This window comes from Scyliorhinus canicula, chromosome 11, assembly GCF_902713615.1.
Source record: "Scyliorhinus canicula chromosome 11, sScyCan1.1, whole genome shotgun sequence".
Taxonomy (NCBI): domain Eukaryota; kingdom Metazoa; phylum Chordata; class Chondrichthyes; order Carcharhiniformes; family Scyliorhinidae; genus Scyliorhinus; species Scyliorhinus canicula.
The window spans coordinates 141,186,237-141,199,080 of NC_052156.1; the positions used below are offsets into that span (position 1 = coordinate 141,186,237).

The 12,844-nt window shown below is 44.7% G+C and overlaps 1 protein-coding gene across 4 annotated transcripts in view; it reads right to left on the bottom strand.

Moving 5' to 3' along the window:
- Positions 1-8,051: 8,051 nt before the first annotated feature.
- Positions 8,052-12,844, bottom strand: part of ccdc146 (coiled-coil domain containing 146) — a 152,546-nt gene continuing 147,753 nt past the window's right edge. For all 4 annotated transcript variants that reach the window (XM_038811549.1, XM_038811550.1, XM_038811548.1 and 1 more), the window contains 2 exons: positions 9,699-9,947; positions 8,052-8,662 (listed from right to left, as the gene is read on the bottom strand). In XM_038811549.1, coding sequence (XP_038667477.1) covers positions 8,459-8,662; positions 9,699-9,947 — 453 coding nt within the window. In that variant the 3' untranslated portion in view covers positions 8,052-8,458. The remainder of the gene's footprint in view (positions 8,663-9,698; positions 9,948-12,844) is intronic.

Consider the following 12,844-nt stretch of genomic DNA (forward strand, 5'->3'; position numbering starts at 1 on the left):
CATTTCATTCTTGTTGCGTCCAGTACGGTGTCGTCCCTTTCTACCAGTCGGTCATACATGTCGCTACAGTTCCCTTTCTCTAGGATACTTGCGTCCAGTAGGTCTTCCAGTAGTGTCTGTCGTGGCGGTTGTGGGTACGTCCTTGTCTCCTTTCATAAGAAGTTTTTGAGCTGCAGGTACCGTAGCTCGTTCCCCCCGGCTAGCCGAAATTTCTCTGTCAGTTTGTCCAGTGTTGCGATCCTGTCGTCCGTGTATAGGTCCCTGACTGTCCGTGTCCCCCCGTCCTGCCTCCACCTTTTGAAGGTGGCGTCAGTCAGTGCTGGTGTGAACCTATGGTTGTTGCAGATGGGAGCCTTGTCCGACATTTTGGTCAGGCCAAATTGCTGCCGCAGTTGGTTCCAGGATTGGAGGGTGGCTGTCTCACTGGGCTGCTGGAGTGTTTTTTGGGTGGGGATGGGAGTGCTGCCGTGGCGAGGGCCCGGAGGAGGCCTCCTCCGCATGCACCCACTCGGCTTCTGGCTCCTGGATCCATCCCCTTACTTGCTCGGCTGTTGCCGCCCAGTGGTAGAATTGTAGATTCGGGAGGGCTAGCCCCCCCCCCCCCCCCCCCCCCCCCCCCGATTTTGTTTTTTGTAGGACCTTCTTTGGGATCCTAGCATTATTACCCCCCCCCCCCCCCCCCCTCCCCATACGAACGCCATGATGAGTTTGTCCAGCGCTTTGAAAAAGGCCTTGTGGATGTAGATCGGAATGGATCTAAACAGGAAGAGGAACCTGGGCAGTACGTTCATTTTGATCGTCTGGACTCTCCCCGCGAGGGAGAGTGGGAGTGTGTTCCATCTTTGCAGGTCCTTTTTTACTTCCTCCGTCAGGCTGGTGAGGTTCCATTTGTAGATCCCTTTCCAGTCATGGGCTATTTGGATCCCCAGGTAGCGGAATTTGTGTCGGGCTTGTTTGAACGGCAGCCCCTTTAGTGCTCCCCCCCCTCCCCCCCCCCCCCCCTGCGGGTTTACTGGGAAGATCTCGCTTTTGCTCATGTTGAGTTTGTAGCCCGAGAAGGCTCCAAACTTTTTCAGGAGCGCGATGATTCCGTCCATGCTGCTTTGTGGGTCCGAGATGTAGAGGAGCAGATCATCTGCATAGAGTGAGACTCTGTGCTCTGGGACCTTGGACTCATGTCGCATTTCATTCATCTTTCACCATCTGGCCTGGGCTTGTAAAATCCTACCAACTGTTCTGGCTTGAGACAATTCACACCTCTTTAACCTGGGGTTACCCCTATCTCTGGATCTATAAAGATTTAATTACCTGCAAATGCTTGCATTCTAAGCATTGTCTGGCATCTTTGAATTTGTCTATATATATGTTTCTGGAACATACCTCTTCATTCACCTGAGGAAGGAGCAGCGCTCCGAAAGCTAGTGTTTGAAACAATCTGTTGGACTTTAACCTGGTGTTGTAAGACTTTGTACTCTAATACAGGGAGAGGCTTTTGCCAGTTTGCTCAATCACAACAGAATGGAGTAAGAATGCCTTCCGTTAGCTATTTCTAAATCTATATTACTCATGAATATTACTTCTATTGGAGACGTTTAGCACGTCAATGTCATTTCCTCATGACTTTTTTTTAAACAAATTTTCTTTGCTCCTAAAAGTTTTGATAACTTGCGCATTATGGTTCCATGAATTCTGTGCCATCTGGTCCAACACCCAAATAACCATTGTTTATCTGCTAACCTTGGCAGTGAGAGTCAGTATGTTATTTGGCCATAGGAGGGGGAAGCAAGGAGAGTATATCTCAATCTAAGCCCATCCAATCCCATACACCGATACTTCCAGTGTGAATTTTTGGAACACGATCAGGGCTTGGAACTTTGCTGATTTTTCTCCTTCCGAACCCAGGCCAGCAAAGGCCATTAATCCATGTTACTGTAACTCGCACATTGTGATGGGAAGTCAATTGAGGTTATTGAATGACTAATTATCATGGCAATTTTGCCACCATCCTGTGGGCCTCCACTCTTGCCACCAGTCCTGCAATTAAGAGGAGGTGGCTTCACAACAGGATGTTGGAACTGTGAGAACCGAAACAAAGAGGTTTTAATGGTTGCCAACAGAAAATGGCAAGTTTGCAGTCTTCCCATGTCCATAAGACCATAAGATATAGGAGTAGAATTAGCCATTCAGCCCATTGAATCAGCTCCACCATTCAATCATGGCTGATATGTTTCTTTCGCACCCGATTCTCCTGCATTCCCCCCCGTAACCAGGCGGCTCGGTGGTTAGCACAAGCCTTCAGGACTATTGACGGAATATTATCAGGACCAGAGCCGTTGCAGTATTCAGTGCCTTCAGCCATTTCTTGATGTCATGTGGAGTGAATCATATTGGATGAACTGACATATGTGATGCTGGGGACCTCTGGAGGAGACCGAGATAGATCATCCGCTCAGCACTTCTGGCTGCAGAGTTTGTGAATGCTTCAGTCTTATCTTTTGCACTGATGTGCTGGCTCCTCCATCATAGAGGATGTAGATATTTGTGGAGCCTCCTCCTGTAGTGAGTTTAATTGTCCACCACCATTCATGACCGGATGCGGCAGGACTGCAGAGCTTAGATCTGATCCATTGGTTGTGGGATTGCTTAGCCTTTTCTATCACTTGCTAATGTTGTTTGGCATGCAAGGAGTCCTGTGTTGTAGCTTCACCACTTTGACTCCTCATTTTTAGGTATGCCTCATTTGCTCCTGGCCTGCTCTCCTGCACTCTTCATTGAACCAGATTTGATCCTGGCTTTGTCGTAATGGTAGCATGGGGGATATGCCGGGCCATGAGGTTGCAGATTGTGGTTGAGGCCCATTCATACCCCCACACCATCCACCCTTCATACCCCCCTCAACCCCCCTTTTTTATGGGCATGGCCCCCCTCAGGCCCAGACCCATGGCTGTGCCATCTGGGCACCATGGCAATGCCAGGGTGGCGGTGCCAACCTGGTACTGCCAAGGTGCCAGAGAGAGAGCCAGGGGGCACCTGAGCACCCAGGTGTTTCTAATGGCCTGGGAAACCGCCCAGGTGCCATTATGCCTAGTCCACCTTTGTGTGGACCAGTATCAAACGGCGCCCGGTCCAGGCCTCACTGGGGAGGCCTTTAGTTCCTGGGCGCTGGGAAAATCTAGCGCATTCATATTTAAATAAACCTAATGGATCATTTAAATATGCTGATGTGGATCTCGCCCAGCGTGAACAAGATCCAGATCGCGACGTCTTAAGAGGTTCGGTTGAATCTCGCAAGATGTCTCAAGTGCCACAAATCACATGAGAGGCCTCTCGCAACATTCAACAGCCTCATCACATCACCAAATCGGATGTGACAAGGCTGGTAAATCGCACCCAATATCTGGTTAGGTATGTTGATGAGGATAAGTATAAATAACTGTGATCTCTTGCTTTGTGGAATATAACGGTCCCTGAATTTATTGCTGTTTGGAAACATTGTACCATGTATACTGCAGTAAGATATGTTAGTGGAATACTCTCCAATTTTGCTTGATTTACTTTGGGGGAAGGAGAAACTTTGCAGACCCTTCAGATCAAATAGGGTGGGTGGAGAGTATAGTGGAACAGATTGTGGTAAATCAAGAAACGAGGTGATGGGTAAAATGACCTTTTTTATTTCATGCTTATTCAGGAAATTTAAAATTTAGTAGATTGTTTGCTTATTCTGTTGTACACAATATTTTGTTTCTATTTACATACGCATTCTTGGTTTCATCCATGTGTAGGTTAGAGATACAGAATTTTAATTTTGTGACCTCTATTTGGAAATTGATATAATGTTCAGAATTTCCCAAAGGGAAATAATCCGTGTATCTGCATTGACAGTTTCTGTTGCGGCTTTTTTCTGTGGTTTTTCAAATTGTAGCTGAATACATAGGATCCCTACAGTGCAGAAAGAGGCCATTTGGCCCATCGAGTCTGCACCAACTCTCTGAAATTGCACCCTACCTCAACCCACTCCCCTCCCCTATCCCCGCAACCCCACCTAAACAACAGATCCCTGGACACTAAGGACAATTTAGCATGACCAATCCACCTAACCTGCACTTCTTTGGACTGTGGGAGGAAACCGGAGCACCTGGAGGAAACCCACGCAAACTCCACACAGTCACCCAAGACCGGAATTCAACCCAGGTCCCTGGTTCTGTAAGGCAGCAGTGCTAACCACTGTGCCACCGTGCTGCCCTCTTGTATCAATGATTGCCATGATTCTATTTTAGAACCAAAAAAACCCTTTCCTTCCTTGATCTCTGTAAGCTGGTATTTAACCTTGAGAACTACCAGTAGCTTCTGCTGAACAGTACATATGCACCATATATGCAAAATATTAGAAATTAAAAGTAACATCAGCTTAATATATCTACTTCCAATAAAGACATTTCTATAATGCCCTTTTGCCATATCCTCCATGATCCTTTCTCCCTGTTGACAATCTGGTCATGCATCCTTCTTCTATTTATTGCTTGTGAACTGTCCTCAGGCAGCCACATTGAGTTATCTGTTCCCCAATCTCCTTGCCACCATCTCTGACATTCACAAATGTGAACTACAGTATTCTCTTTCCAAAATGCATGTTTCCCCTCCTTTGTACAGAAACAATATTTCCTTAACCTTGCTGTGTTCTTTTTATTCTTTCATTGGATGTGGGCGTCGCTATCATTTGTTTCCCAGCCTGAATTGTTCTTGAGCTGACCTTGCTAGTTTGTTTCAGAGGGTAGTTTAGAGTCAACCACATTGCTGCAGGTCTGGATGACAGATTTACTTCCCTAAATGACATTAGTGAACCAGATAGCTTCTTATGGCGATTGAAGACAGTTGTCATGGTCACAAACATTGAGACTAGCTTTATATTCCAGATTAATTTAATTCAAATTCTACCAGTTGTGGGATTTGAACCCATGTTCCCAGAACATTAGCCTGGGTCTCTGGATTACTCACCCAGTGACGTTACCACCACTTTTTTCAATTACACCATCCATGCCAACTCATCCAATATCCAGTGTGGGCAGACCTTCTAAGCCATACTGAGATGAGTTGAAATTAATTAAAAATGTCTATTACAGACTGGACTATACTAAAAATATCTATTACAGACTTCATTATACTACTCCCCCTGAGCCCGGTGTTCCAGGACCCAGGTACCTTAGAAAAAGTTGTAATTCTTTCCGGCTAAAGAAAAGGAAGGAAACAGCAACAGCAGCCTCCAGGAATTTGCAGCCACAAGTAAGAGCAAGCAGCAAACACAGCCCGCAGCAGCTGTGATGTGCACCCACAACTGACCAGGTTAATTCATCATTTGCAATAGCCTTCAGCTGTGAAGCTAGAGGCTGGTCACAATCAAAGGAAGGAGTGAAATTGAATTTGAGGATAGAAGCAGCATCGGGAACAGGTCGAGTGAATTGCAAAATGGCTTGTGCCCGGCGTAAATCTCTATTTTGGCCTTTCACACTATTCATCTGCCGCACCTGGAACCGTTTTGCAATGCGTTCACTGAATCATGCCATAATCCCAAAACATATTATAAACCTCATATTTGTAAAAATAGACTTCTTCCTTCAAATTGTTCCAGTAGATCTGTAAAATGGAAATTATTTGTCCTGATGTGATCTTACAAATCACCCAGAGTATTAAACATTGCAATCATTTTCACGACTGACTCTAATTGATTTTTTTCACTCCAGTCAGTCTCGCTCTCTCTCTCCACCCAACAATGCCATCCCAGCTCCAATTTTGGTCAGTTTCTGCAGATATGCTGGCCGTTGGTGCAAATGGCGAAGTGGGTGTAAAATCACTTGAGATTCAGAAGCAAGAATCCCGCCTGCAAGATCTCGTTTTCAGTTTTGCCCTACCCACCCCACCGTCAGTGATGTAACAAGGTTCCCGTCCAGGAAGATTTGGAAATCTCATTTAAAGACATTATAATGTTATTAAAGGGCTTCCCCACGGTATGCTCCCCCTAGATTGGGATCTTCTTCATAAGGTGAGATTTACAAGATTGAACCAGGTTGGGGGGTTGGGGGGGGGGAGCCCAGCAGGGCTAAGGGGTAAAAATAGCCCTGGGTGGGAGAGGCGAATGCTCGGGTACTGCTCCCGGGTGGAGGGAGCCTTCTTGGCAGGTCCATTTGGGGAGGGCGAGGTTTCCTCTTATCCATGGCGGGGTGGATCCATCCCTGTGTATGTGGTTGGAGGATTCTCCCTGTGTATGAAGGGAGAGGGTTCCTGTTTTTCTATTAACAGAGATTGGGTCACCTCCATTTTATTTTGCACAGAGCACTACACAATGTGGTACGAGACCGGCGGTGCTCTGAACCTCGATTTTCTTGCCTCAGCCAGCAAAAGAGGGAAATTGTCACCTGAAATACCTGGTGCTACCTCAAGTATTCATTTTATTCAGATTCTAATACTATTTAGTGAATTTTTTTGAAGAACCATGATTCAAGTTTGAAGGAAGAATGAGGTCAACTGAGCCACTGTTGACAGATCACAGCCGTTGGTAGCTTGTCAGTATGCATTTTATCCTGTTTGTTTCCCATAGCTTTCCTCGTTGTTCAAAAGAAGTTGGAGGCTTTGTGAGAGAGTATTGCTTTCCTCAGATGGCTCAGATAAAACTTTCTAATAATAATCTTTATTATAATAATATAAAGATTTTTAATAGAAAAGTAATAATCTTTATTATTGTCACAAGTAGGCTTACATTAACACTGCAATGAAGTTACTGGGGAAAGCCCCTAGTCGCCACACTCCGGCACCTGTTTGGTTACACTGAGGGAGAATTCAGAATGCCCAATTCACCTAACAAGCACGTCTTTCGGGACTTGTGGGAGGGAATGGAGTGCCCGGAGGAAACCCACGCAGACGTGGGGAGAATGTGCAGACTCCGCAAAGACAGTGACCAAAGCCGAGAATCGAACCCGATTCCCTGATGCTTTGAAGCAAAAGTGCTAACCACAGTGCTACTGGGCCACACTAAGAGTTCAAATTGATTGTTAAGCCAGAAAAGGTCCATTTTTATAAATGCAATTTCTCTTCCTTCACTGCAAGATTTTAACTTTTCAATCCAGTTTCTTTCTTTTTCACTTGACTTCTTCCTTCTTTAATCTCATTCTAACTTTTATCTATGCCCCTGCCATTTTTTTCTTCCCATTTCTCTAGAGTTACTTTCCCCCCATATTTCAGTCTACCTAGCTTTTAATTTTTTTCCATCTAGTAATTATGCTGCAATATGGGGTGGGTGGACTGAGGATCTGAGTTTTGTGGGAGAGTTGCAGTCAGGCGGACAAGGACATTGGAAAACAACAGTTTCAAAAATACTTATAAGAATTTAAAAAAATAATATATAGGTTAAATACCAGTAGCTGCCTCTCCAAAATAGATCTACGAAAGTGCTTTTATGCACTGTGCTTGTGCATTGTATAAATTTGTGAACATTTAAAAGAAAATCTTGGCTATTTTCTGTGGAGGTGGTTGTAGTTAAAATCCAGCTGGACTGAAATCTTGTTTTTATCATACCCCTCTCCCCTTTTATGGCAGTTTTTCTCTCTGTCTTTGTTTTTCCTACTTCTCATCTCTCAATAGATACACTGCGCAATATTTTTCTATTTCCATGGTGAAATAGAAAATATTGAAATTGTGCAGTTGCGGTGCGCTTCCGAGTTCTTCATTGTTATACCGCTGTGTAGCAGCTTGGGTCACTTCTCTTCATTATTAAGTGTGATGTGTAGACTCAAGTTATTGTCTGTCAGAAAATTCACCCAGATTACTTTAGGAACAACTGTCGATCATTATGTAGCAGAAGCGTTTATTCAGCTATTCAGTATCAAAAGAATCTTGCCATCAATCTCTCGAAAACTGCATATTGCTGAACATTTTTAAAAGATTGAATAGGACAAAATTTCCCTTGATCATATTACTAAGTCCCTTTGTCATAAAATGAAGTGGTTAAAGACAGATAATGCAACATTGATAAACAGCAGAACTCCTTGCGCTCATTGTGCTAATTTAGTATGTTGTGGTTTAATTGTTTAGGAGGATAATGGGTATACACAGTATTTTCACTGACAATTCTCCAAAACATGGCACAGTAGTTATAATTAACCATCTTCACAGCAATATAACATAGCAAAATAAATAGGTTTAATTCATTGGCATTTTGCAACTGCAGCATTTTCAATTCAATTTATATTTTACCAAAGAAAATACAAATATCTTAGCAAATAATCCAATTTCAGTAAAATAAAAGTGTCTGAGTTTAATCAATATAAACTGGTTTGGGGAATGTAAATCTATCTCAAAAGAAAACTGAAAATTGGATGGAACCAAAAAATCTAACATTTTGTAAACAATTGAACCTTTTCGATACTTGTCTTCTTGTTGGGCTGCTGATGTTATGGTAACATCAGTTTTATATTTCAATTGGTTTAATGACTGGTTTTCTGTAATGTCGCATGTGTGCACTAGGCTCACTGGGTTTAAATGGAACCATATTTCCATAAGGGCGTGGAAGAGGTAGTCCAGAGTCGTCATCCGGGATGTATGCATTCGGCCTTGGCTCAGCTGTTGTAAAGACTCCACCTGGCAATAAATGCTTTTCCTCCTCTTCAGCTTCCTAATTTGGCAACAAATGGGGAAGAGAGTCTTCATTTAATGCAGTTGTTGAATACTGAGTGATGCAGAAATACATTACTGTAGATTGGTGGTGCACTGGAATGAGGGTGTTTGATAATACGGACATTGTGTTGAATTCAGGGAGTCATAAGTCATCAGACTTGTTAATAGTAAAAATATCCAAGCATTTAAAATAAATTGATAATTAATTGATTACTCTAACCCAACTGCAATGTTATTATTATTTTTCTATTTTAATAATGAGCAGTAATAATATAGCTCCCCCCCCCCCCCCCCCCCCATTTAAATAAATGCTTGGTTTTATAAAAGGGAAGTTATGACCATATGTAAAAAAGGCAGAGTAACAGCCTAGATTTTTGGTTATTAAATGCTTTCTGAAGTTCCAAAAGGGCGGGCAGCAATCCCTGCTAGGTGTGTGTCACCTACTGTATTGGAAAGAGGAGCGTGCAGATCGGGAACATTTTAAGCACGGAATAATTGATTTAAATTAGGGTCCTTTGTGCCATTATGATCTTTGTTTCCACGAGGATGGAAACACTCCAGAGTTTCATTCATCACAAGTTGCATACTCATTATGGCATCTGGCAGAAAGGACTTTATGCATCCCTGAATGCAGAGCTAGGCGGAGCAGGAGTGCTCCAGATCCATTATTAAAAGAACATCAGTCACCCTTTCCCTTCCTGCAGATCACCATCTCCCCTCCTTGCCCCAAGACACAGAAACTCTAACCCTGAACTACAGTCTTTTCCCCTCCATCCCCATGCAGCCTAGGCTTGCATGAAGGTTCCATCTGCCACGATAGCTTAGTCTTAATGAGGTCTAAGTCTGAGGCTCCATATATGTCATAATTTGGGCTCAGAGATCATACCCTGAGGTCCCTCTTCCTGCCCCTCCACCTGCTCCCGTTTGACCATAAATGGATGCAACTGAATTTGTCAGCTAGTATATCTTCAATTGCATTTACACTTCACATACATTTTTTTCCTGATGGCTAATATAAACAGTGGGGTTCATACCTTTGCTTTCAACTTAGTCTCCTGTTTGTATCTGCTTTCTTTGTACTCTATTTTCAACCACTCATATTCAAACTCCTCACTGGGTGCCATACCCTGTTCCATCCGTTGGTGGCACAACTCCAGGAACTGCTGTTTATCCCCAGCGTCCTGTTGGAGTTGCATGGCATTGGCCTGTTGCATGGACAGCTCAGAGACCACTGCCATCATTTTTCGTGTAACATCCTTGACCTTTCCTTGCATTTCATTCACCTGCAAATTTGGATTATAAATGCCATGATGCTCCTTTCATTTCAGACATATTTACTTGAACAAAATACCATTTTAAAAAGCTTGTTGAAACTAGAGTTGTCAGTCAGTTAATTTCTCATGGGCTTAGATGGGTATTTGAAATTGCTGCTGCCTATTAGTAGTGTGGAGGGAATGTGGGGGTGGCGGGGGGAATCAGGTGGGATGCATACCAAATAATCTGTTTCCGGAGGGGAGAAACCAGGAGCGTACAGGGGGTGGGAGGCAAGGAAGGGAGGGGGGAAGCAAGGGGGAGCGGGGAAAAAGGAGGGATCACATGGGCAGATGAGCTTGGAGGGGATTGGTGGAGGGGATTGGTGGATGGGAGGGGAGTGGGGAAAGGTAGAATGCTGGTTACAACAGGTCGCACATAGACGGCTGGAAAGAGGAAGGAAGCAGCAGCCATCTTGGATGGTCCACGAACAAAGGGAAACCCCAGCGTGCAGGGACGAAACTCTGAGTGGGAAGCGGGTGTACTCAAACGATCCCTGATGCGTATTGATGGTTGCAAACTTCTTGGACTTTTGGCTAAGCTCTGCCTGCATAGATATAATATACAGTGCAGGAGGAGGCCATTCGGCCCATCAAGTCTGCACGACCCACTTAAGCCCTCACTTCCATCCTATCCCCATAACCCAATAACCTCTCCTAACCTTTTTGGACACGAAGGGCAATTTAGCAGGGCCAATCCACCTAACCTGCATGTCTTTGGTGTCACGCAGTGCCAGCGGCATGATCCCTGTACGAAACTGCTGAAACGTGTGAAGGTTGACAATGGAGAAAGCGGCCCCAGTGTCCATTTCCATGGCACCAGATGGCTATTTACCTGCATAGTGATCTGGATTGATGCAACTCTCGGAGCCAAGACACAGTTTAATTGCATTAAACAGTCATCCTCATCTGGGAAGTCCACGTGCAAGGCCCTGGTTTGCGGCAACCTCAGTAGTTGTCATGGGCTGCATTCCCTGTGCTGAACTGAGTAATCCTGAGTCCTTCAAGCACACAGTCGGTTAGCTCTCTTCTTCATCCTCGGGTGAATTTACTGGGTTAGCGGCAGTGGCCGGAAGCTGAACTCTACTTTGGAATTACCTTGGGGGCTGATCTTTCAAAGGAACCTCGTACCGGACCAGCATGAGCCTATGACCTAGAGGGAGTTTGAAAGGGTAAGGGGCTCAAATTATGGAAGCCGCAGTCTATGGAACCCTGCGACTCCTGCACACCTTTGTGTTCACAAGAGAGGGAAAGCTCAATGGCCCGTTGCAAATGTAGCGTGATTTCCGCCAACAGTATCCTCTGCGTGCCGATATTATTAATATCACAGCTGAGCCGATCCCTCAGCATCTCTGAGAGGAACGGCCCTGGGAGGATTGATGCAGATTCGATGGGCAGAATGGCCTCCTTCTGCACTGTAGGAGTTCTATGGGTTCTTTTCATAGAATTTACAGTGCAGAAGGAGGCCATTCGGCCTATCGAGTCTGCACCGACCCATGGAAAGAGCACCCCGACCTAAGCCCACACCTCCACCCTGTCCCCATAACCCAGTCATCCCACCCAACCTTTTTGGACACTAAAGATGTGCAGGTTAGGTGGATTGGCCATGCTATATTGCCCTTAGGCTGTGGGAGGAAACCGGAGCACCCAGGGGAAACCCACGCATACACTGGGAGAACGTGCAAACTCCACACAGACAGTCACCCGAGGTTGGTATCGAACCCGGGTCCCTGGAGTTGTGAGGCAGCAGCACTAACCACTGTGCCCCCCATTCAGAAGGTAGCCATTCATCCCACCGAGTTTGCATCGACCCTCTGAAAATGCATTCTACCTAGGCCCACTTGCCCGCCCTATCCCCGTAACCTAACCTGCATATCTTTGGGCTCTAAGCTGCAATTTAGTATGGCTAATCCACCTAACCTGCACATCTTTGGACTTTGGGAGGAAATTGGAGCACCGGGGGGAAACCCAGGCAGACACTGGGAGAACGTGCAAACTCCCTGATCGTATCATTTTGCGCAGTATATTGTGCAAGCTCATGAACAAGTCAAAGACAGTCACCTTCGGTCCTGAAAAGTGCCCTGTTTACCTCTGATTACTCTGAAGGGCAAGCTATCTCAAAAATTTGAACAACATGTGAAGTTAACTGTTTGATACTGCTATTATGCATTAGCAGTAGGAATGGTATTCACTGCAAACAGTATGCTGCTGATAAGCCAAAAAGATGTTCTGCCTATCACACAAATGAGTAATGCGGTATATGAATTTCAGTGGCAATATGATGCTAGGTCGTGTGTCCCAAAGACTGGTGGATCATATCAAACAGCATGTCTCTTCAGCTGTTGCAACATGCAAGGTATAACCATACCGAACTAGCCCAAACTTGCAAAATTCAAAACAGAGTGTCCAACTTTCGATGTGATTCTGCGATTGGACAACGTTTGCTAAATAATCTTCTGTGTGCTAAACTTATGCTGACGACCGATTTAAGGTTGTCATTCGGATTTGCAGTATGGCCTATTTGCGTGTAATGGAAGCTACATACATTAATACACAGGTCCCTATTCTTTCCAGACAGAAGGAACATGTACACACATTGCACCTGTTCCAGATTAAAGAGACAGCCATTTGCTGGTTCATTCCTCAGGACAATGCCTTGAGCAATCAGTAAAGTTGCCTGTTTTAAATTTTCAAACAATGCTTGGCAGTTAATTGTCAGTCACCATTAATTGGTTCATTCTCCATGCCAACGACAATCGGAGTTCATTTTCCAACCAACCAGCATTCTCTTTTCATACCGTATAAAGTTGTTGTTTCCCATCACATTGGTATTGTTGTGATTGTCCTTGTGAGTACATGATGAAAAGCTT